The sequence below is a fragment of the Pinus tabuliformis genome, chromosome Q (genome assembly GCF_031772625.1).
Source record: "Pinus tabuliformis cultivar Carrire ecotype Pingquan chromosome Q, CPIR1, whole genome shotgun sequence".
Lineage (NCBI taxonomy): Eukaryota > Viridiplantae > Streptophyta > Pinopsida > Pinales > Pinaceae > Pinus > Pinus tabuliformis.
This window is the reverse complement of record NC_142296.1, coordinates 1,324,924,289-1,324,950,804: the sequence shown is the minus strand read 5'-3', so window position 1 is coordinate 1,324,950,804 and position 26,516 is coordinate 1,324,924,289. Positions and strand designations below refer to the sequence as shown.

Sequence of the window (26,516 nt, the reverse complement as noted above, 5' to 3'; positions counted from 1 at the left end):
CAATGTTATTAGAACCAGACCAAAAAATTGGATGAGCAAAAAATACATAAAATATTCAAATTTTGAAGAGAACATATAATTCAGGTGCATCCATATGAATCCAATTATTATACACAAATTTCTCATGTATATAGCAAGGATGCACACTGCATATTAACCAAAATATGCACCAAGTGTAGTCCATCTTTGAATCAAAATAGATCAACAAAGAGGCCATAAATAGCCTATAGAGTCCAAACAAAATCAAACTACAACAAATAGCTACATAACATCAAAATCATTACCTATATTGGGATCCTCCTCATCAAGATCACCCTCTAAGCATTAAAATAATATAGAAAAAGCTTAACAAGCCTAATCAATGATTTTGCTCGAGTGAAATGTATATTTTTACTAGGGTCATGAAGGAGTTCAATAGCCAATGCTATGAACATCAAGGTACATAGAGGGCATGGTGCTCTTGATTAAATGTCAATTTTATACCCTCATACATCACAAATCTAGTAGAAACATTGTAATCTTGTCAATCCTGAAATCTTGAAATCTACAAGTCTGTTGAATTTTGGATGGAATCTCAAATTCTACTCTCCATACGAAATCCAATGAGGTTGGAACCACCTTCAAACACCTTGAAACAATTAATGGTAATGTTAAAAATTTAAGTAAACGGATAAAATGAATTACTATAAGAATTTAGTATTACCATTAACTACTACGGTATGTATCTCATGAGATGAATCATGGTAAATGAAAACAATAGATTTCCCCTTGTTTGTTTGATGGAAAATAGTCACAGTATCCTCACAGCTCAATCTCTTAACTCACTTTTTTTTAAATGAGGTTTAAAACTTAAAAGAGAAAAAAATGGTTATAGTTGAAATTGACAGAGACGGGAATAATTTTAAATTATTGCAATATATTATTATTGTGATAATTTCAAACAAAAAAATTATTGTGATAATTACTGCCAATATTATTGCCAAAGTTGGTTTTCGCGATACTATTGTGATAATTCCAATATTATCACGATAAGTGAAACAGTGGATAATTATAAACAAAAAATTATTGTGATAATTATGGTCGATATTATTGCCAAAGTTGGTTTTGGTGATACCATCGTGATAATTCCAATATTATCACAATAAGTGCAACACTCGCTGAAAACATGCATGCACCACATAGGCTGAAAATAAACAATATTGTTTCTTTCTATTAATCTGGAAATGACATTTACAGATGAATGCGGCCCCTAAAGGCTTTTGTTATATTAAACACAACACAAAAGGGCCAAGCCCTTTCTGACTAAATGGACGTTGCTCTTTGTCTCAAATGGGCTTACAACAGGCCAAACAAAATTCTGCCAACAGCAGAAATTCTTTTCTTTTCTTCTGCCTGAAATTTATTGGCTTGGATCTTCATTTCCACAGCAGTTATTGATTCCTCTTCAATTTAGAGTCCTCTCCAAAATCTAGGAGCTCTTCTTGTACCTCAGGCAATTTGAACTAGTAATTCTATTCCTTCTCCAAGGGTTTACCGTTTTACCCAATTTTAAAACTGGAACCTTCTTTCTGGCATCTTCTCCTTTCTCCACACTGTCACTGAACCTCATCCCCTTCATAGGCAGTTCTCCCTAGCGTTTCTGTGCTAGAACCACTTTCCTTCTTTTGCTGCTACCCCACTCATTGTCTTGTGGGTTGGATTCCCTTCACCTCTCTCTGCATTCTCTTTTTTCTCCATGGCTCTTCTCTGTCTTGTCTATTTCGAGAAAATGAGTCCCTATTCAACTTTTTCCAAAAGCGATAATTATATCCCACCCTTAGAATAATAGCCTTTTCCTCCTCAATGAATGTTTCCAATTGCACAATCAACCCTCATCAAGCTATTGACTTCAAATAATGGGAGGCAGCTTTCTTGGATGGCCCTTCACCTAATGAATTAACTCCCAGCAAAAATTGTCCATGTGGCAGAGGCTCACAAGGAGTGGAGGCCCCTCTCTGATAGCTTGCCAACATAGGCATTTTGAAGGAATGTGAACCTGATGCCGACTGCATCTACTTTTCTTACTCAAGCATGGTGGCCAATTCGTTCTTGATTGTTCTCTCTGCTCATGCATTGATCTCGTTGTGGGATCCTTTAAAATCCCCTACAATCAAGACCATGGATCGGTTCAGACTTTAACAGCGTTGTTAGAGCTTCCCTTAATGCCCCAAGGTAACCATAATAACAATGTGTGCAAGTGCCAATTGTTGAAATTTGGGTAGCTCGGAAGGTATTTCCGAGAGGAGAAACCCCCCAAAAAGGGAGCTTGTTGGCAAGGTACCCAAATTTGGGCGTATTGACCCAAAGGAGTGGGCTTAGAACCAAGAAAATGAATTTAATTAATTATGAGTCATGTAGGCTTAGGTCGGCCAACAAGGCCAAGGGACATGACCATTGGAGTTTCACACCCCTTGGACAAGTATAAATAGAAGGCCAAAGGAGAGGCCTAATCACACAATGACATGGACTTCATGTGTGGGGCAAGAGAGCCAAGAGGAGCCGTAGCCTACTGGAGGAGGCAGTGTTTAGCAAGTCTGTCAGGAGAAGGTCGAGGAGACTGTTCTGTGATCCAAGCAAAGGTTGGTTAAGGTATTTGTTGTCTAATGAAGAGGTTTGAACCTTGAAGAGGGTTAGACAGTATCTTAACTAGGCCACAAAAGGAAAGAACCATCCACTGGCCTAAAATAGGGGATCCAAGAGGGTCGGTCCATGTGCAATAGAGCTACAAAGCTCTATTCTGTGGGCAGCCAAGGGCCGCAAGGTGATCAAGGCAGGCCAAGGGTCTCAAACAGTTGTTGAAGGCAGGTAGACCGAGGCCTTCAGGAAGGCAACCAAGGCCTAGCAAGGTCTAGACAAAGATCAAAAAGAGGGGACCGAGAGCTATAGCAAGGCTGGTAAAGTCTGCCAGGGTGGAGGCCGAGATTGCTGAAGCAAGTTGCGTCCAAGAGAAGGTTGGTTAGGGCCTCAAGAACCAAGGACAGGTAAGCTGAAGTAGAGAAGGTTGCCAAGAAGGCTATAGGTGGCTTAAGAAGGCTGATAAGGGGCTTGAACAACAGTAAAAGTAGTTGGTATGAACAGTGGCTAAAGGGAGCAGTGCAGTGATAAGAAATAGTTGGACAAAGGTCAAAAGAAGTTGATCTCTGTGTGGACAGAAGTTTGTGGCAGCGAAGGAAAAGTGTTATAGCAAGGACAAGTGGTACTGAGGTCAGTGGGCTAAAGGAATCAACCCAGGTGAGTGAGTATTATGTTGATTGTATTTTGTATTTGGTCAGTTGAGGACCTAAAGGAATTGGCCTTAGCTCTGCGGCTTCAGTCAAAGGACAGATTGCGTATATTAGCTTTGTATCAAGGTTTCTAAAGGGCCATTATCCCTAGTATGAGAGCCCTAGCGTTTTCTTATTGATGGAATAATGAGAAAGATGATTCAGGCCAAAAATCTTGGGTATTGTTGTTGATTTGTTTGTTGTTATATTTCGTCGTGCAAAGTTGTTCGTTGTTGAGCATTGCTAGTGTGTCTATGTGTTAGTCTAGCCATAAACCATACCTAGGGTGCAACCGAATTTCAACACCAATCCCCAAAGTTTTGTATGCCCTTAGTACTTAGGGCTTACTCACACCCAAAGCATATAACCAAGGATAGGAATCAAGAGTTGGACCCAAAAGGTGCTTTAACCTATCCCCCCTTGCCTATTGGTACTTTCTCGTTGTAAACCAAAATGATCAACACCAAATTTATTAGCACCCACGGAACTTCAAAATTATTTGTCGCGACATTTACCTCAGTTTAGGTGCATATGATCAAAGTTGTGACCGCGAACGCAAAGGAAAGGTGCTAGGGACTACCACCAACACCAGGTTGTCAAACCTCTCCACTATATGGCAATTCATAACAACAACCCCAATCTGATGGACGTTTCCAAAATTTACCGGATCTCCTTTTCCATCGACATTACCTAATAGATCCCGGTGTTGTGATATCGACTAATATGTGATCGACCCGTCGGAATAATACATGGATAACTAATGAATAGGCAAGCCCGATGGGCAATCGCTGACAGACAAAATTGCAACTATCATAAAAACCTTTTGTCTGTCAAGCCTATCAATTGATGAGACCACCCGCTGCTTGTCAGTGTTCACAACACTTTCACTTTCGCAGCAGGGCAATGGCAGTATGACTGGACTACAATAAACATAAAATTTTGTTTTTGTCAAACTCATTTGTTAATGGAATTTGCTCCAACGTTAGTCGGATCAGCTAGACAAAGGTTTCATCAGCCAAGGTCTGAGTTATCTCCACAACCCGGTGACCGATAGACGAAAATGTAGACAAGGAAAAGTTTCCATCAGTGTCAACTCACAAAACCTTTGTTGGCTAATATGATATCGAATCAGATGTTTCACTTGGCAACAACAACTTACAAGCCCGAAGGCTGATAGCCCATAAACAGTAAACTTTGATAGACAAGTCTCTGTCCCAATTAATTTACGGATCCTCGATCAACTCTAATTTTGAATCATTGTCCATGTTATATAGTTTCAACTCCAATAAAGGTCGAACCCTGTTGACCAAGACTCACAATGTGGGTTTGCTATAACCAAAGCTTATGCTACAAGGCCAGTATTGAACCGAACTACTCTTGCAACAATTGATCCTGCGACCAGTCTAGCTCATTTCACTAATCACAATAATGGGTTCTATGATTCAGGCATCCACATACATAAAATTATCAATTCCAAAACACAAAAATCAAACACAATGAAGGAGGATATTCACAATATCTATATTCACAAACACACTTTATAGATTTGGCTTGATTTACACAATAATTGGTGTCAGGCCAGGTTAGCTCAGAAATTAATGAGCGCAAAACAACTTAGTGATATTATTCATTCAACTATTATTATTTATACAAATACAAAAACGGATCAGTTCATCTTCTAGATGACTGTCCGGCTTCACCTCATCCGTTTCGGATTAGGTGTCAACATTCCCCCCCTTAATCTGAAGGGATGTTGGTGAGTCCAAGCATCGTTCTGAATCTTTCAAGCTTTTCTCTTCCAAGCGCTTTGGTGAAGATGTCTGCAATTTGCTCGTTTGTGGAACAATGACGGAGATGGATTGTTTTGGCCTCAACATGATGTCGGATCAGATGATATTTAGTATTGATGTGCTTAGTACGATCATGGAACTTTGGATTCTTGGCCAACTTTATTGCAGATGTGTTATCAATCATGAGTGGAGTAGATTGTATTTGTTTTACTTGCAAATCTTCAAGAATTTTCCTGAGCCACACAATTTCTTTCGTTGCTTCAGCTGCTGCCACGTATTCTGCTTCTGTTGTGGAATCTGCTAGTACTGATTGTTTGCGTGATCTCCAGGAGACGGCGCCTGATCCAAGACTCATAGCATATCCTGAAGTAGATACCCCAGTTTCTTTGTCTCCATCGAAGTCTGAATCAGAGTATCCAATCAAGTTGAAGTCGTTCACCTGTGTATACTTGATTCCAAGGTCTTGAGTTCCCTTCAAGTACCTTAGAACTCTTTTTGCAGCAGACCAATGTCCCTCACAAGGTTTTTGCATAAACCTGGAGAGGATTCCAACAGCAAATGAAATGTCTGGTCTGGTAGTAGTGAGGTAGATGAGACTTCCTACAAGCTGTCTATACTTTGTTGCATCCTCAAATTCTTTTCCTTCAGTAGATGTGAGCTTCAAGTTTTGTTCCATTGGAGTAGAAAGGGGATTGCACTCTGTCATGCCAAATCTGTATAACAAATCTCCAATGTATTTCTTTTGAGAAAGAAATATGGACTTTGGATGTTGGGTTACTTCAATGCCAAGATAGTAATGAACATAGCCCAAATCAGTCATTTCAAAAAAATTTCCTAATTCTTTCTTTATGGATGCAATATAGCTTTCATTGTTCCCTGTCATTAAAAGATCATCTACATATACCACAAGATATACAACTGTTTTGCCAACTTTCTTGACAAATAAAGTTGCATCATCAAGATCAAAATGTTTGAAGTTGAGTTTCAGAAGATGCTCAGTTAGTTTTTCATACCAGGCTCGTGGTGCTTGTTTGAGGCCATACAAGGACTTCACAAGTTTGCATACTTTGTGTTCATGTCCTTTCACAGCAAATCCTTCAGGCTGGGACATAAAAACATTCTCTTTTAGATCTCCATTCAAGAATGCAGTTTTTACATCCATTTGATGGACTTTCCAACCGTTCTGAGCAGCTAGTGCAAAGAGTGTCCGGATGGTGGCCCATTTTGCTGTGGGAGCAAAAGTTTCCTCATAATCAACCCCTTCCTTCTGTGCAAATCCTTTTGCCACAAGCCTAGCTTTGTGCTTGTCAAGTGAGCCATCAGCTTTGTACTTGTTCTTGTAGACCCACTTGCAGCCAATTGGTTTGGTTCCAAATGGAGGATCAACCAGCTTCCAAGTGCCATTCTTTATGAGGGCATCATACTCCTTCTGCATCGCTTCTTTCCATTCATCATGAGAAGCAGCTTCTTTGAAGGAAGTTGGTTCAAAATCTGTAGACAAGTTCAATTCACAATCATAAGTAACATCCATATCAACAGGTGAATTAGAGTTATCTACATCACCTCCATCTTGTCGGCTTGAATTTCTGGTTCCTGTTTTTCCAATTTCATCAGGATGAACACTTTCAAGTGTCTTTGTCAGCCACTTTGGGGGACCTTTCTGAGATGGTCCAGGCTGTTCTGTTGATTGAGTTGGGTCTGAATCAAGATTGAGTCTCCCAATTCTATCAATTACATCACTTAAAACATCATCCGTTGTTGAAGTGTCATGCAGGGGAGATTGTTCTTCAGAAGAAGATTCCACATGTTGATCTAATATAGGAATCCCCCCTTCAAGATGTGGAATCTGATTATCAAACTCTTGAAATGATTTCGGTTTTGTGAATCTATCCAAGCAATCAAGTTGCCGCTCAACAACACTGTCAGATTTGGATGATTCAAGAAAAATGACATCTCTAGATAAAACAAACTTTTTATTTACTTCATCATAAAGGCGGTATGCTTTAGATGTGTTTGAATACCCCAGGAAGATACACTTACGACTTCTAGCACCAAGTTTGTTTCTATGTACCTTTGGTATTAAAGCATAACAGGTGGAACCAAATATCCTGAGATGTTTTACCGAAGGAACATGTCCATACCACAATTCATAAGGAGTCTTGTTTCTTATAGTACTAGATGGACATCTATTCTTTATATATGCAGCACATAGAACATCATCAGCCCAAAACATTGTCTTTACATTTTTGAAGAAAAGCATGGATCGTACCATATTCAAAATTGTTCTGTTCATTCTTTCAGCTACACCATTCTGTTGAGGATTATAAGGCACAGTTGTTTGATGTTTAATCCCATGTTGGCGAAGATAGTGTTCAAATTCATTTGATGTATATTCTTTTCCATTATCAGTGCGAATAGACCCAATATGAGATTGTGCATCATTTTCAATCCACTTATGAAAATTCTTAAATGTTTGAAAAGCATCAGATTTGTTCTTCAATAAGTAAACCCAACACATTCTGGTGTAATCATCAATAAATGTCATGATATATTTATTTCCATTTGCAGAAGGAACAGGCATTGGACCACATAAATCTGAATGAATAAGTTCAAGCTTCCTATGTGCTCTTGAATGTGAATCATGAAAAGACTGTTTGCTATGCTTTCCTAGAATGCAAGCATCACATTGTTTATGTTTTCTAGGAATTGTAGGCAAACCAGCAACACCATTTTTCTTCAACAAGCGGAGACTATCATAGTTTAAATGTCCAAATCTAGCATGCCATAATAAACTTGATGGGAGTGCACCTTCTTCATGATGAGAAATATATGAGAAATGTTGTGCATGAGCAGAGGTTCCTTGCAGTTTAAGGAGTCTTTCTTCTTCTATACCCCTCATGACAAGTGAGTGGTCAGATGCCTTTCTTACCTCAAGCTTGCCATCAAACATGTGAATGGAGTGACCTTGCTGGCGGATGTGGACCAGGGACAGCAAGTTTCTCTTCAGCTGTGGGAGATATAGAACATGATCCAGAAGAAAGTCTGGAAGACCAGGCAGTTTAAGCCTGATTGTGCCAAGCCCTGATGGCTTGATTTTTGACTGATCTGCAAAGTATACTGCTCCATCAACATTGTTAGTGAAATCTTCAAAGAAATCTCTCCTATGAGTCATATGACAGATTGCTCCTGAATCAAGCAACCAGTCATTTTTCGAAGAAGCAAGTGAAGCATTAAACAAGTCTTCATTTACTCCAATGTTACATTGTGCCTCAATATAGTGAGCGGATTCAGGTGCTTTACCTTTGTCTGTGTCATCAGTTTTACCTTTCTACTGATTTCTTCTCTGCTCAACTTTGTCCCATGGTAGCTTGCATGTAGAAGCATCATGTGATCCATTTCGTTTGCAGCGAATGCAATGCAGATCTGCCTTTTCTGCTTGAAGATGTCTGCCCCCCCTGCCTCTGAAGTATCTTCCTCTTCCTCTTCGTCCACCTCTTCCTCTTGTAGAATCTTGAGCAGGCTGCTTTTCTTTATGAGCAAGGCAAACAGTCTCTTCAGAAGATTCAGGGACTGTTTTCTTTCCAAAGGCTTTCTCTCTTTCAGCAAACTTTTTCACAAGAGTGTCAAAGGTTATATCTTTAAGATTTCCATTTGCTTGTAAAGACTCAAGATAGTTAGAGTAGGTAGGATAGAGTGCTTTGAGAAAGGCAATAAGAGAGATATCCAGCTCAACCTTAGTGGATTTAATGTCATGCACTATAGACTTTATTTCAGAAGCAAGAGTAAGAGGATCATTATCTTTCAGTTCAAGAGTGAAGAGTTTAATCATGAGCTGAACAACTTCAAGTGCAGAATGTGTATCATAGAGTTCTTTGAGCTTTTGTAAAGCTTCAAAGGCAGTGGAATAGCATGAAATATGACGACTTACTTCCTCATTTACAGATGCTGCGATTAATGCAAAGGCTTTGTTGTTCTTGTTTTCCCAAATGGCGAGTTCTTTGTCTGATGTGGGCTGCACAGGGTCTCTGTCTTCTTCTCCGACACACACACCTTTCCACAGCTCATTGTAGATGAGAGTGTGTTTCACCATCCGAGACCATTCAGGATAGTTCTCCTTGCCAGTGAGAACTATTCCGACCATTGAAATGATTGAATGCATTCTGTAAAAAAAAAAAATTATCTCTGCCAAAAACACTTCTGTTGATAGAAAACTTCTGCTGGAAAAAAAATCTTATGTCACAGCAAGACTTCTGCTGGAAAAAAAAAACTTTATGTAATAGCCTTATGCATTTATTTTTCTTCTAACATTCCATAGCATATATATATTACTGCTCACATATATATCATTGTTTAATGATGGCGCCCACCGCTTACATATATTACTGTTCATATATCACTGTTCAATAAAAAATGGGGCTCATATACATATCACTTCTCACATAATGTATATCACTGTTTAAGAAAAAAGAGCGCTATATATATCACTGTTTTGAAAGGGCGCACATATATATCACTGCTTTGAAAGAGCGTTGTTGTGAAAGACCAATACCACTGTTATGAAAACGCTGTATTAGAAACGCACAGTCATCATACATCAACTCAGTCTTAGCTTGCATTAATACACCATTAAAATACGCATCCAGCATTTAAAAACGCAGTGTTAGCTTGCCATTAAAATACGCATCCAGCAAAAAAAGGCGCAGTCACCACAGCGTTTAATAAAGGCGCAGTCACAGTTCTATACCATGTCATCTTTCACCATAGCTTCAATACGTTTAAAGGCATAACATTAAAGGCAGGTCTTTGATACCATAAACTCAGGTTTCAATAACATAACAGGTCTTCAATGCACAGGTTTCAATATACGCAGCAATACCATGTGTCAGTCTTCAATAAGGAAAACGCAGCAACCAGCTATTTAAAATAAGGACGCAGCAATACCATTAACGCAGTGATGGGATTTGTTGAAAAGCATGACGGTGATCATAAACTCCCTACGGCATGAATTGAAGTAACAGTGAAGAACTTAATCCAAAGGATAAAATCTGAGAAAACAAGAGTCATCAGATCCCATTCCTCATGAACGAGATCATGTCTTTTTCGACAACCTGGATTTTGAAGGCATCTCGGATTGCTCGACTTTCAGGAAGCAAGGATCGGCACCAGAAGGCACTTACCTCAAAACGTCCAAAAGATCAGAGAATAAAAATATCTGCGGGAACAGCTATAATACTGGAAAGGTAGGGTTGGTTTCGACCAACGTAGAAGTGCTGTCGATTGTGTCACTGCAAATCCCAGGCTTAGTTCGCACATAATACAAAATGTGAAATCCAACACTGTCAGGTCTCAATACATAAAACGCAGGTCTCAATACCTTGCAAAAAAAAAAACGCAGGTCACAGTATCATCACCTTCTCTTCCTTGAACGGACCTCAACGCAGCGTATGCAGCGATGTCAGAAGGGATGTCAGGCCATTCAGAATAGCAGAGAGCGTATGCAGCGCTGGTGCGCCAGGGAGCAGAGGCAGCAGAGGAGTTACGCTATTTCTGGAACCTGAGACCTGTGCTCTGATACCATGTCAGGCCAGGTTAGCTCAGAAATTAATGAGCGCAAAACAACTTAGTGATATTATTCATTCAACTATTATTATTTATACAAATACAAAAACGGATCAGTTCATCTTCTAGATGACTGTCCGGCTTCACCTCATCCGTTTCGGATTAGGTGTCAACAATTGGCCCTTTACTCTCTTTCAAACCTCTCTCGATTATCTCCTCCATTTCATTTACAAGATCAATTATATACAACAGGGATGGTTGGTTGAGATCCAATCAAAATGGATCTAATCATTCATTCAAGGAAAATATTAATCTAATCCTAAAACCTCTAACTCCTCAACAACTCTCTCCAAATAGTGCATTACATGTGTATGAGGAAAAATTCCTCATTTCCTAATTAAATCTCTATTTCAACAAGAAAATCAAATCCCTATCTTTTAATTACATAAATTTGACTTAAATTAAATTAAGGACACCCACTCCCTTTGGTAAATGTGGTAAGACCTCGTAGATCTTGTTGACTTGTAGAAATGCTCCTACATCAAACTCCCAAGGTAAAAATAATTCATGGTCTCCTAGTCATGAGTCTTCTGACTTCCATCTTGTTGTCTAACTTTGTTAATTGCAGGTGCATCAACTGCAACTTCTCCTCCTTGATCGCAAACTTTGTTTTGTTATTCCCAAGCATGAATGCATCATTGTTTTGTTGTTGATCTCAATTTTCCAAGATTCCAAACTTTATATAGCAATGCTCCACTTGCTTGGGTATTGTACTCTCTCATGGTCAATTGATTTCTATTGTTGATTGTTCTTTTCACTTCAATATGCCTTTTCTTAGGCACTTTCATCATTACCTTCCACATCTCATCAATCTCCATGTCCAGCTTACTCTCTTGCTGACACATGTTGTTAGCACTACTCCATTGCGACTTTAATTCAAAATTAATTTTTTTGTGGCTTCGGTTGCTATTTCACCATCACCAGACATCTCTTTAAAAATGTTGAGGGTACTTTGTTCCCTCCATGGTTTCTTTGTGAAAGATTGACTTTCATCTTTAAACCTTTCGTCTTTACCTACATCTGCACATAAAATCAATTTATTACATTAAATATTTTTCCTTTCAAACTTTTGAAAACTATCTTCAATCAAAAAGATGATAGTTAACATATCTCACTTGTCTTCATTGCTTGCTATTGAAGATATATATTTTGCTACTTCCTCTTGTGTGTTAGTCATCTCTTGAACCTCTAGTTCATCTTTTGCAGCCTCTTAGTGACATTTACGCACATCTCCCAATGAAACATATGATTGCCCCATCATCCCATTCATTGATTTCAAATGAGTGCCTCGTTGTTCTTGATTTACATATTCACAAAAATTGGTTTCAAAAAATTTATTAGATGCCTAATGCATCTCTTTCTCTTCATGTTTCCTGTCTGCAAACTCTTTGCAAATCTCCTCAATCTTCGAACTGACCAGCCACTCCTCTATCACCCTCAATTTTGCATTCAAATCTGCATTTCCAAGGCTATCATCCCTCGCTCCAAATGCTAGAATTTTTTCATTCCTACCATTATCCTCTTGTGTTGAATGAAATAAAATTTCATTCTCAAGTTCTCTCAGCAACCTTTCTAGCAACTTGATCTCTTCATCACATTTCATGAGCATTGCATTTGAATGTTTCTCTTCATCTTTGTCCTCCTTTTGGCTACCTCCATGAGCCAATTGTGCCCTGCTTATTGCACTAACAGGTTCTTGCAACTATTCTCCCATAGCTACATTTGTCCATTGTCTATGATTTCCACTCTGATTGCCTTTGAAAGACACTTCTATCTTCCCCTTTCTCATAACAAAATTCTGGTTCTATTTTTCCTCTATGCTTATGGCAGTTCTCAATAAATGTCAATCTTTTTTAGTATCTACAAAACCTACAATCACACAAATTATCAATTTTAAAAACATAAGGCTCTTTAGCCTCCTTTGATGTCTCTGTCATCACATCTTCATGTTGATTTTCCAAACAATCCATAAGGCTCTCATGAAATCTCTCATCAATATCCTCATCATCATTCTTCCCAAGGAATGATCCTTGCTCTAGTTCACAATAATGAACGTATTCCTCATACTTAGCTACTCTAAGTTCTTCTTCCTTCAACCAAGCACTCATCATGTGCCTCAACCTCTTCTTCAAGGTTCTTGCAAACAATCCTTAACATGTCATATGACCTACTTCTTCATTCTCCATCCATATCTCTAGTCTTTTGCACTTTCTTGTTGCAACGCCATCATCATACTGAGTTGTTCCTTCATCTCAGCCATTTCTTGGTCAAAATCCTCTTGACTCATCCTCCTTTTCTTTATGCCATTCATTTTGGCATTCTCTTCCATTCTATTGTGACTTACACTTGAACCCTTTTCATGACCATAAATAGTCACGTTCACTCTTCCTTTGTGAACTTTCCTTGTCTACTTTTGAGTGTTGGAAAATGTAAAGTGGCAGCTATTATATCTTATTTTCCTTCACCTTGATAGTGCTTGTGAATCTTTAGTTATCTTCTTTATCTTCTTTATTTAGATCTTTTAGCAAACAGTATCAAGAACAATAGCAACAACAAAAAAGGGCACAAATATAGGCTCTCAGTCAAGGCAAAACCCCTGTAAGGGGAAAACCTAGAAACTCCTCTACTTAGAATCTGCTTCAAATGATATTTAAAGAGCCAATCCCTAGACCAAGTCCTTCTCCCAGTACCAAGTCAGCCCTTCCTCAAGTCCTTCCTTGAATCTGCACCAAACTGCTACACGCTGCAACTTCGACATGCCAGCTACAATACTACTACTCGATCTGCAACTTCAACCTTGCAATTTTGGTCTTGTAGTTCTTGAAGAAACCCTAGATCAACCTCCTCTTGGGACCTTCCAAGAGCAATACAACTCTTCCTAAGGTTCGCGAAGTCTAGACAAAGTTTCCTTTCTCCCAACTACAAGATGTTGCACTTCATCCTACTGCAACTTCGGCCTCTTTCTGCAGCCCAAAAACCCTAAAAAATCTACATGCGTGAGAGAGATAGAGCCCAAAAACCAAGAAATTTCTTCCTTCTCCTTGACTTTCTCTCTCCTTCTTGCAGCTACCCAGCTATAGATCGAACTCTTTCTTGTATATCGAACTTGTGAGTGAGTGTGTCTCAAATGAAGTCGAACTACTCCTTTATATAGACTTCTCAAGGGGTCGAATTCCCTCCTTTACGCCGACTTATTATAATTATAAATTGCTCGGAAGGGTCTTATAAGCATGATGTTGACTCCATTGACTCATGACAATAAATCCTAAGACCTAACAAACCCTAGAAGCACAAAGAACCAGTGTTCCATGAGGACGCATCCCCCAGGGTTGGTTGCACGCACACCTTGCACCCCATGCACCTGGGACGGGGGGACGTTTGGAGAAACGTTTCCCCACATCCCCCTTTTGGGGAGACATGGGGAGATGCAGGGGGGACGTTTCCCCAGTGTGGGGGACGTGACTCCCAAAAAGGGGGACGCCCAGACTCCCAAAAAGGGAAAACTTAGTATTTGACCATATTGCTCTACTAATGCTATGGAATTCATGGTAATGTTAAATTCTTAAAGTAAAAGTGACATTCTCCTTTATCTTTCATTTTCATTCATCATTTTACTTAAATTTTTAACATTACCATGAAATGACTCAAGATGTTTGAGAGTAGTTCCAAGAATCCAACCTCATTGGATTTCATATGGAGAAAGTACAATTTCAAATCTCACTCAAAATCCAGCAAACTTAACAGTTTTTCAAGAATTCAGGATTCGATGGATTGCAACGTTTCCATTGCATTTTGTCATGTACAAGGTTATGGGATTAGTATTTAATCAAGAGCACCAAGCCCTCTGTGTACTTTAGAGTGACTTTTAGACTCATCACTCCACTGCTTTAGAGTTTTAGTTATATCAATTTACTATTCCAGTCTTCAAATTTCAGTGTCTATTATAGTCTCTTTTGCTTAATACTAATTAGATTCTAGAACAATGAATAATGAATTTTAATTTTAAATCAATTTAGAACCTAGAGTGATGAATGATGAATTTAATTTTTAAATCAATGTAGATTCTAGAATGGTGAATAATGAATGATGAAAATGGATCGGAGTATTTCATTATTGAATCTCGTGGTCTATGGATGAATCATGTATGTATTAGTAAGGATGATGAATATGGATCAATGTATTTCATTATTTAATTCAATTATGTATGTATCATTGTATTTATGCTTTCATTATTGAATATGAATTTGAAATATATATATATATATTAAAAAAGAAAAAAATTATATACCCCGACGTCCCCCCCGTCCCTCCTAAATTTCCCTAAAATTTGAGGTTACTCCCACACGTCCCCCTTGTGTGTCTCCCCACACCCACGTCTCCCCATCCCGGAGTCTTGGTGGAACATTGCGAAGAACATGCTTTTACCTAGAAGACCATTAATAATGAGCATGAAACCCATGGTTTAATAATAATAATTTTTCTTTCTTCTTTTATTGTTTGTTACATAGGATACATATTGAAATGAGTACAACAATTATGAAGATCGAAACTAGTTACATTTCTCAACAAGCCCTCTTAACTAGGGAGGTATTCATAATTGTACAACCAATGCAACATCATATCTCAAACTGAAGAGTTCTCATAAGAAGAGTTGGATTGATAAGTCATACTGTAAGCATCATCATCATGACCAACATTGTCCCTGAGGCCTAACTAGACAAGCTCTTCTTTAATCAAGAGCATTATGCTAGGAGGCTTTATGTGTGATACCGCACTACCTCTACAAGGTACATACCCCAACCGGATGTCTACAAGGTATGTCCTTTCATGACTATTCTTATCTTGGATCTCCAATCCTGAGTCCTCAAAGAATATCGATCCTCTTCAACCACTCTTCTCTTGGATACATGTCAAATTCTCAAAGAGTGTCGGTCCCTTTCCTTTCTTGGATGCTATATTCTCAAGAAAACCACAAATGCTTATCCAATCCTCCACCATTCTCTCTTCAGCACTTGAAGAGGAGAAGGAACATGTGATGTCCAACATCACTCCCTCTCAACCAGAGAGGATATCTCTATTCTCCTTTAATCTTGAGAATAGAACCTTGGTCCTATACAACAAGACTCCTTTACTCCCTCTTAAGAACAAAGGAGATCTAAACTTCCTTTCTATTTGGGAAGTCATCATCACAAGCCTTACAGCTTGTCTTCATAAGAGTATTAGCTACCAATTCTTCATAGCCGCCTGGCTCCCTCTTTCCTTGGCATCATCGGGCTTCTCTCTTCAATCAAATGATAGGTTCCAGGCCAATCTTTGTTATGCAACCAGCTCACAAAATAGAAGAAAAGATAGATCAACGCCTTCAAAATCAACCTCTTCGAAGGGGCAACCTCCTTTACATTACACAAATGAACAATTCTTGGAAAATACAAATGACAAAACCTCCTTTCTATATATAGGAGTCTAAGGGGTCACAATATAATCAAAGCTGACATAACAATAATAATATAAGGGCACAACAATAACAATAGTGGGCTTCTGTGGGGCACAATAATAACACTATGGGGACAATAGGGGCACAACACTAACAATAAGGGCTGCAATGACAATAATAATGGGGGAATCACTAGTATTATAGGGACCTAACATGCCCCTCTCCTTCAAAAAAGTGTTGTCCTCAACGCTTGAGTAGTTCTAGATGCTTTTATATAAAATTCTCACCCTCACATGCGGAATTTTCAGCGGGTAAGTTCTTCCACTTGATGAGATACTCTGAATTGATCGATTTCGTAGCTATCAAGTTCTTGTTTCTGTGACTGCTTCAGGTTCCAATATGATTTTTCCTTCCTCGTCAAGTTCTGGCAGTATTGTTTGAACTGGGAGTTTGTCACCTATAACCTTCTTTAAGCATGAAACATGGAAAACTGGGTGCACTCGGGAAGCTGCAGAAAGCTCCAATTTGTATGCCATAGTACCAATATTTTGCAACATCTTGTATGGACCATAATACTTTGGTGATAATTTATTATCCTTCTTAGCTTGCTTGAGGGACATTTGTTTATATGGTTGTAGCCATAGGAATACCCAGTCACCTACATCAAAATTTCTTTCGCTGCGATATTGATCTGCTTGTTGTTTCATTCTATTATGCGCCAACGTGAGGTTATCCTTTAAGAGTTGGAGAACTTATTGTTGATGCTCAATGTGATCTTCCATTGCTTGAACCTTAGAATTTTCTCTTAAATATGATGTGATGGACAGTGGATGATATCCATAAAGTGCCATAAATGGGGTCATTTTTGCTACAGTATGGAAGGAAATGTTATACCACCATTCAGCCAAAGGCAACCATTTGACCCATTGTGTATGTTTATCAAATACAAAGCAATGAAGATATCCTTCCAAACATTTGCTTACTATCTCAATTTGCCCATCAGATTTAGGATGATAAGATGAGCTATGAGCTAACTGAGTACCAAGAGAAGAAAATAATTTTGTCCAAAAATTTCCAGTGAAAATGGGAAATCTATCGCTTACAATAATCTTTGTGTTTCCATGTAGCTTTTGAATTGTTTCCATAAATGCAGTAGAAATTGTTTTGGCTTTAAATGGATGCGATAATGCACAAAAGTGTGCATACTTGGTAAAGTCTGTCAACTACCACCATGATGACACTCTTTCCTTCGAACTTGGGTAAGCCTGTGATAAAATTCATTGAAACCTCCTCTCAATGTTGGCTTGGAATGGATAAAGGTTGTAATAGACCTGGGGTCTTAATTGTTTCAACTTTATTTTGTTGGCAAACCAAACATTCCGCCACAAACTTTTGAATATCTAATTTAAGGCCATCCCAAAAAATCCTTTTTAACCCTGTGGTAAGTTTTTAAAAATCCTGAGTGCCCTCCTAAGGGAGAGGTGTGCAATTCCATAAGAATCTTTTGTTTGAGTTGGGAATTCTTACATAGGTATAAGCGATTTTTGTACCATAACAAATCATTTTTCCAGCTAAATGTATCAGATGCACTGAGATCTTGTTGTATCTTTTGAATGAGTGCCCACACTTCTTCACCATTCTTCCATTCATCCCTTGTTTCGTTTATCCAATCTGGTTGGATAATAGAAATGGCGCAAAGCAATGCTTCCACATCCTCATTATTTCTTGAGAGTGCATCTGCTGCAACATTTTGCTTCCCTTTTTTGTAAATGATTTCAAAGTCATAACCCAACATCTTTGTGACCCATTTTTGTTGCTCTTCTGAATATAATCTTTGTTCTAAAAAGTATTTAAGACTATCATGATCTGTTTTTACCTTGAAGTGCTTGAAGTGTCTTCCCATTAGGTAGGGTCGCCATTTCTTAAGTGCATGTAGTATTGCCAACATTTCCTTCTCATAAATAGCTTTGTGTAAAAACTTTCCTTTGATTGGACGACTTTCAAAAGCAATAGGTCTTTCTTCTTGCATTAAAACAACACTAATTCCATTTCCTGAGGCATCACATTCCACAATAAAAGTTCTTGTGAAGTCCGACATAGCTAAGACTGGTGCTTGGCACATTGCCTCTTTAAGATGTTCAAAGGCCTTCGTTGCTTCTTGAGTCCATGAAAATGCATCTTTCTTCAATATTGTTGTTAGAGGTGCTGCTATTCGCCCATAATTCTTAAAAAACTTGCGATAATACCCTGTCAACCCAAGAAATCCTCGCAGATGCTTTAGAGATGTGGGGATTTTCCATTCCTTAATGGCTTTAATTTTGCTAGGGTCTACCTTCACACCTTAATGAGATACAATATGACCTAGATATTCTACCTCTTGTACTCCAAAGAAACATTTGGAGCTTTTTGCATATAATTGTTTCTCCTCCAATAGTTTGAGCACCCTATCAACCTGTTGAACATGATCCTTCCAAGACTTGTTGTAGATTAGTATAGCATCAAAAAATACTAATACAAATTTTCTAAAGAAGGGTTTGAAAATGGAATTCATCAAACCTTGAAATGTAGAAGGTGCATTGGTAAGGCCAAAAGGCATGACCAAAAATTCATAATGAGCCTCATGAGTTCTAAATGTTGTTTTTAGAATGTCTTCAGTGTTCATTCTGATTTGATGATATCATGAACGAAGATCCAACTTGGTGAAGTAAATTGATCTATGCAATTCATCCAATAATGCATCAATGACAGGAATGGGAAATTTATCTTTAATAGTGAGTTTGTTGAGTTCCCTATAATCCGGACACATGCGCCATGACCCATCCTTCTTGTGCACCAATACTACTGAAGCAAAGAAAAAACTTTGACTAGGTTGAATTATACCAACCTCTAACATTTTTGCAACCATATGTTCAATTTCACTCTTTTGGGCATAGGGATGTCTGTAAGGCCTGATGTTTGGAGGAACACTTCTTGGAATCAAATGAATAGCATGATCATGATCACGAATAGGTGGGAGGCCTTTGGGAGTCTCAAATTCCTTGGAATGATTATCCAATACTTTTTGGAAATCTAGAGAAATAGATGATTTCGATGTGGGAACCTCTAACGAACATAATTGTGCAATTACGCCTCGTTGTTCTTTCTTTAGAAACTCTTTCATTCTGTTAGAGCTGATTATCTTTCTTGGTTTCCCTGTGATACCCCTTAATTCAACTTCCTTTCCTTTCGAAGAAAATTTCATGAAAAGTTCTTGAAAATTAAAAGCTATGTACCCAAGGATTGTAGCCATTGGACTCCTAGTACAACATCTGCACCACCCATTGGAATGGAAAGCACTGGGCTATTCAATACATATTCTCCCATGGATAGCTTAATATTATGGCACTTTCCAAAGCAATTTATGGTTCCTCCACTTGCAACCATCACTTGACACTCTGGTGTTGGATATAGAAAGCAATCCAATTCCTTGGCTATCTTACAATGAATAAAATTATGGGTACTTCCTGAATCAATCAACACTATTACCTTTTTCTTCTTGATATGTCCTTCTATCTTGATAGTTTGAGGAGTGGTAATTCCGGCCAATGCATTACAAGATATGGTCAAATTCATTTCTTCTTTCTCTAGGGTTTGTTCCTGGTGTATATCCTCTTCTTTTGATGTTTCTTGTTACTTTTCTTCCTCCTCTTCCCAATCTATGTAAAATACGTTCTTCTCAGCACACTTATGACCTTTAGTGTATTTGCCATCACAACTGCAACAAAGCCCTTTTGCTCTTTTTTCTTCCAATTGTTGTGTTGTCAACCTTGTAGGTTGTGGAAGGCTAGGAGCAACAACACTTCCATCTTTATAGTTGTGAATGGTAGGCTTCCTTGTTGCCATAATTTTGCTTTCCATTTTTCTTGCCAACCTGACTGTTTTCTCCAATGAATCAGGTTCCCAAAGGCGAAACTCATGTTGGATGTTATCTTTTAAAGTCCCTATGAACACATCAATCATATGCTCCTCTAAAATATCTTTTACCCATTATATTCAATTTTTGGAAGTCCTCAATGTGTTCCATCATTGAACCCTTTTGTTTGAGATTTATCAATTGGCTAAAAAAAGTGTTTCTTTTTGTATCCTCATAATGTGTTATCATTTCTTCCGTAAAAATTGCCCAAGTGACAATTTTTTTATGAGAGCAGAGCTATCGATACCATACAAATTGATTTGGTTCCAAATATAAAGTTGCAATGCGTACCTTTTGTGTGTTTTGCATATATGGAGGTCGAAATATTGCTCCATCTGTAGTATCCATGTTACAGGATCCTTGCCATCAAACTTCCTCATATCGATCTTTGGAACATGGTGGGTCTTCAATCCACCGTTAGAGTCTATGAAATCATGATTAACATTTATTTTGTTCTCCTCATGAGTTTCCTTTACTATCCTTTCGCCATTAGTAAGCATTTCTTGTAGCAAATTTGTCAAATCTGTCTTCAAATCTTCCATGTTGCCTTTAAGTTTTTCTTCTATACCATCCATCTTAGCTTCAACGTCTTTCTTTAAACCATCCATCTTTGCTTCTACACCATTCTTTAAACTATCCATCTTAGCTTCTGTTACTTTTTGTGAGAGTGAATTTTGTTGCACTTGGTCTCGTAATTTTGATATATCATGTTGCATTTCTTCCTCTTCTTCATGAGTCATGCTAGAGCTTTCAAGTTTCTTACTAGGTGTTTCCATTTTCTTTCTTCGGGGCATCCAATAATGATAATAATGCTTCACTATGCCCTTTGAATTCCTTCAAACTAATTTTTCAAACCAACTTATGCAAAAATTTAAATAAACTACACACATTTTTTCACTTTGTAGGAGCTCGATATTGAATCTGTTGTCTGTAACTATGTTGCACGGGTTCCCGAACCCAGGGGTGGGGTTCTCGAACCCATCTCGAGTTCCCGTCCCCACGTTCCGAGTGCTAGAATAGGTACCTCTGAGAAGAACCCTGAAGAACCCAGTTCTTCTTGAAAGAACTCGAGACTTCGAAATCATAAACCGAGTTCGTTTGATACATCGGAAAGGATTGCAAAGTGTTGATGTAGATGTAATATTCCCAACTCAAATATACTCCATTTTCTCTTAAGATTTTTGAGTCTTTAATTGAGTTTCAATGAGTCTTAATTGAGGTATTTTATCAAATAGTTGAAGGACAACTGATGTAGATGTTGGTTTTATATTTTCTCTCAAGTGACATGGACAGGGGTCATTGCAGCAATGGGAAAATGCTTCAAATAACTAGACAACTTATTTATAAACTCAAAATTATACTTTCACTGTTGTTACAACTTAAAATGATGAAAATTTCTGAGCATAAACAGAAATGTAATTAACTAGATACCAATAGATGTAGTGAAGGTCAAAACGGTGGAACCTGGTAGCATTACAGTAGTATATAAATGGAATATCAACCTTTAAATAATAGATCTTCAGCCATTAAAATCAGTCTTCTACAACAGAGATGGATCAGCAATAAACATAGCTTGTTCTCTGAAAAATCGTAGTTTAAGAGCAAATTTCCCAAATTTTACAATGCCATTGCGAAGGACACACCTGGAACATGCTCCATCTAATAAGAACTTAAACTTGCTGATTGTCAGAGCTTCCGCAATTAACTTGATTTCTTGAGTAGGCACGCCGCTACAAGATTTGGCAAAAATCTTGAAATCTGGACATTGAATAAGGATACATAAGTTGGGCTCTATTATCTCTTGAAAGAGGATATCCGATCAGCCTTTAACCTCTGAAATCAATACGGTTAAATCATAAATATTTTAGTTTTCTTGTTTAAAATTGAAAAATATACAAATTCATATATATTATAATTTATAAAATATAATATTTATATATTATATATATAAATTATAATATACCCTCGACGAACCCACGCACCCTGTTTCAAAAAATGACGTACCCATCCCCGTCCCCATTCCCGAACCCACATTTCCTGGCAACATAGCGCTGTAATTTCGGATCTTCAAGGTCTGAAATTGTGTCTTGATGTAGCCCTTTGAGTCCTCTTTCCAACCCCGCAAGTATGATCAAGATTGGATTCTCCAAGGAAGAGTTATGCCAAATCTCCCACGATGACCTGATTATAGACTGGTTCAGTAGAGCGAACTTGTACGAAGTGCCACGTGTCATTGTTTCGACCTTAGGACCTGAAACCGATACACATAAAACTATAGGCCATCCTCTTTCTATAACTTCTTACGAAATTTCAATCTGATGCTCAAAAAGAAAGTTATGACGATTTTCCCTAGGTCACCTATTTGAGATATAATTCGGGATCCTGCAAAAACCCTAACTTCCTTGGATCATATCTCCGAAAATATAGCGAGACAAGATCTGAAATTCGAACCCGAAGTTCAACAAGATTTTGTCTCAAATGGGGTTTTTTCTAACTTCTGAAACGTCACAGAACAAAAGTTATAGCGAAAATGCCACGATGACGTGTTTGGAGCAGCGAAACCCTAGAATCCAAACATCTGATACCAAATGTTATGCAACCAGCTCACAAAATAGAAGAAAAGATAGATCAACGCCTTCAAAATCAGCCTCTTTGAAGGGGCAACCTCCTTTACATTACACAAATGAAAAATTCTTGGAAAATACAAATGACAAAACCTCCTTTCTATATATAGGAGTCTAAGGGGTCACAATATAATCAAAGCTGACATAACAATAATAATATAAGGGCACAACAATAACAATAGTGGGCTTCTGTGGGGCACAATAATAACACTATGGGGACAATAGGAGCACAACACTAACAATAAGGGCTGCAATGACAATAATAATGGGGGAATCACTAGTATTATAGGGACCTAACAATCTTCTTGCTCATCACTTTCTTCTTTGACATGAAGGCATTACATTGAGCCTTCCCAAACTTCAAGTTGATCGTAACTTCTTGAAAGTGATCTTCCTTTGACCTCCAAGTTATCTTCTCGCATCGTTATCTTTTAATCCCAAGATATCCCCACCTTGACTTCATAGTTGCCAGGTACCAGATATCGAGTTTTCCTCAATATCCTTCATCCATACAGTTGAACTTGCCTCAACTGCAATCATATTTTCCTGCAACATTCTACCAGGTAGCAAAATAATATGTTAACCAGACAGCCAACAATAATGAAAGTCAGACTTACCTCATCATGCTGACCTTCTCACCAACATCTTCATCGACCATCTCCACTTGAAACTTCTTTCATGAATTAGAGTGCCCAAGGATCGAACTTGATTACCAAGTTACAACTTTTCTTCCGAAGATTATACTGGATGTTAATCATTATTTTACATACTCTAGAGAAAGTCTTAAATCTTTTATACATCCTTAAGTAAGTCAAATCTTAAGCATCACATATCTATATACCTAAGTATATTTTATGACCAACATTATTTCACAAGATTCTATACACATGAATCTCATCCAACGTTTTATATCCAGCATGCATTCCTGTGCTTTCATCCGATCATCTAACTATTCATATATCTCATAAAGAGCCTACATCCTGACCCATTGCATTCTTTCATCCATTTACCAGTATTCATTCCACATTACATGGAATGTCTACTAACCTTTGTCATAGTGCTTCTCCCAAGAACTTTTCATAATGATGGTTCTTCCAGGATCATGATGATCCTTCTAAGCAAAATGATTACCTCTAACATAATGTTAGATAATGTCTGGATGAATACTATGCAAAATGGTTTATCTATCCATCTATCTAGATGATCTCTACAAAGCAACTTAATCATGTAAATATTAGATATGCTACTATCATATGCTTCTTTCTATGATGCTATGCAAAATATACTATTCTAAAAGAAAGATTAATCTTCTCAGAGAACTTGACAGTGAGTGAACTTTCTTCAGTAGTAGAGATTCTTCACTTCTTCCTTCTTTGCCTTCTTCTCAGGTTCTCCCACTGTTTCGGCCACATGATCTTCACTCCTTTCCTTTCTCTTATTGTTTTGTTTGTTTGGATAGTCCCTCTTAAAGTGTCCAAATTCATTGCATCCAAAACATTGCACTTTGGACATGTCTTTCTTCTTGGACTTGCCAACCTTTTCCTTCTTCAGCTTCTTGACTCAAACTAGAAAGGCTTGAGATTGCTTATCTAATCCAATATCATTCTTCCAATATGCACTACGCCCACAACTCTTCAAAGGGAGTTGAATCCTTCTTGGAGTAGATACTTGTTGCAAAGTTGCTCCATTCTGGTGGCAATGCATTCAGTACACAGATGGTTACTTCTGAATCAGTAATAGGTTCCCCAAGTCCTTGCAGATGGTCTCTTAGTTGAGAGACTCTCATGAGGAAGGATGCCACATCCTCATCCTTTGACTTCTTCATTTTGTACAACTTGTTTCTTAACGACATATTTTGACCTATTGTACTTACCGAATACAAATTCACTAGCTTGTCATACATGGCCTTGGAAGTCTTCAGATTTGCAACAAATGGAACAAGAGAATCCTTAATTGATTCAACTATGATCCTTTGAGCTCTTACTTCCCCTTTCTTGTACTTTGCTAGTTCTTGTGTCTTATCTTTCTCAGGTTTAGTAATTTCTCTAGTAACATATCCCATTACTTCTTGTTCTATGAGTATCAAGTCAATTCTTTTCTTCCATGCTAGATAGTTCGAAGCCCCAACGAGCTTATTGCTTTCCTTGCAGAAAGAACCCATATGACTTGAAGATTCAGAAAGTGTAATAATATGTTACTTGAGATTATGATTCTCCTTAATGATGTCTCCAACCTTCTTGATTATTTTCAAGACCTTTGGAGAGTTCTTGATGATGTCCTTGAAAGATGTTCCCTAGGATTCCTCCACCAACAGCTTCCAAGATTGATGCCTTGCAAATAGACTTCCTTTTGCGAGATCAACACCCTCCTTGTGTGATTGATGTAGCCTTGATCTTCTTCAATGTAGAAACCCTAGATTAGAAGGATCTTCTACTAACGAGCCTTTAACCAGATCCCCTCAAGAGACAATTTTCATTGTAGTCTTCTTTTTTCAAGCTTGAGAGCTTCCTATCTTTTGGTTAGCAATTCTTTCTAGTGTCCTTCCAGTTGCCTTCCTTGTTCACCTTAGCTAATACCATGTTGGAAAATGTAAAGTTGCAGCTATTATATCTTATTTTCCTTCACCTTGATAGTGCTTGTGAATCTTTACTTATCTTCTTTATCTTCTTTATTTAGATCTTTCAGCAAACAATATCAAGAACAATAACAGCGACAAAAGAGGACACAGATATCGGCTCTCAGCTTGGGCAAAACCCCTCCAAGGGGAAACCCAAAAACTCTTCTCTTCTTAGAATCTGCTTCAAATGAGATACAAAGACCCAATCCCTAAACCAAGTCCTTCTCCCAATACCAAGTCAGCCCTTCTTCAAATCCTTCCTTGAATCTGCACCAAACTACTACACATTGCAACTTTGACCTGCCAGCTACAATACTGCTACTCGATCTGCAACTTCGACCTTGCAATTTTGGTCTTGTAGCTCTTGAAGAAACCCTAGATTAGCCTCCTCTGGGACCTTCCAAGAGCAAGACAACTCTTCCTAAGGTCAGCGAGGTCTAGACAGAGTTTCCTTCCTCCCAGCTACAAGATGTTGCACTTCATCCTACTGCAACTCAGTCCTGCAACTTCAGCCTCTTTCTGCAACCCAGAAACCCTAAAAATTTCGCACGTGTGAGAGAGATAGAGCCCAAAAACCAAGAAATGTCTTCCTTCTCCTTGACTTTCTCTCTCCTTCATGCAGTGACCCAGCTATAGATTGAACTCTTTCTTGTAGATCGAGCTTGTGAGTGAGTGTGTCTCAAATGAAGTCGAACTACTCCTTTATATAGCCTTCTCAAAGGGTCGAATTCCCTCCTTTACGCCGACTTGATGATCCGGGGGCCGACTTGTACTCTTGGAGATTCCACGACTTTCTAGACTCAAAAATAATTCTTTTTATAATTACAAATTGCCCGGAAGGATCTTATAAGCATGATGTTGACTCCATTGAATCATGACAATAAATCCTAAGACCTAACAAACCCTAGAAGCACGAAGAACATGCTTTTCGGGTTTACCTAGAAGACCATCAATAATGAGCATGAAACCCATGCTTTAATAATAATAATTTTTCTTTCTTCTTTTCTTGTTTGTTACAGAGGATACATATTGAAATGAGTACAACAATTATGAAGACAGAAACTAGTTACATTTCTCAATAGTGAGCTACACCACACCTCTGCAATAGCAAGTCTGTTTCACCCTACTACAAGTACCTCACCAAGCTTCTCTCCTCTAAACTTGGCCTTTTTGGTAAC

General features: G+C 38.2%; 1 protein-coding gene across 4 annotated transcripts in view; it reads right to left on the bottom strand.

The window, feature by feature from the left end:
- LOC149224723 (uncharacterized) overlaps positions 1–26,516 on the bottom strand; it is a 77,262-nt gene that overhangs the window by 45,559 nt on the left and 5,187 nt on the right. Inside the window, exon 2 of one of the 4 annotated variants that reach the window (XM_089386233.1) lies at positions 429–628. The exons of the other annotated variants lie outside the window; for them this stretch is intronic. Within the exon in view, the coding sequence (XP_089242359.1) occupies positions 621–628 (8 nt within the window). The 3' untranslated portion in view covers positions 429–620. Of the gene's footprint in view, positions 1–428; positions 629–26,516 lie in introns of those variants that run through there. 4 annotated transcript variants of the gene reach the window in all.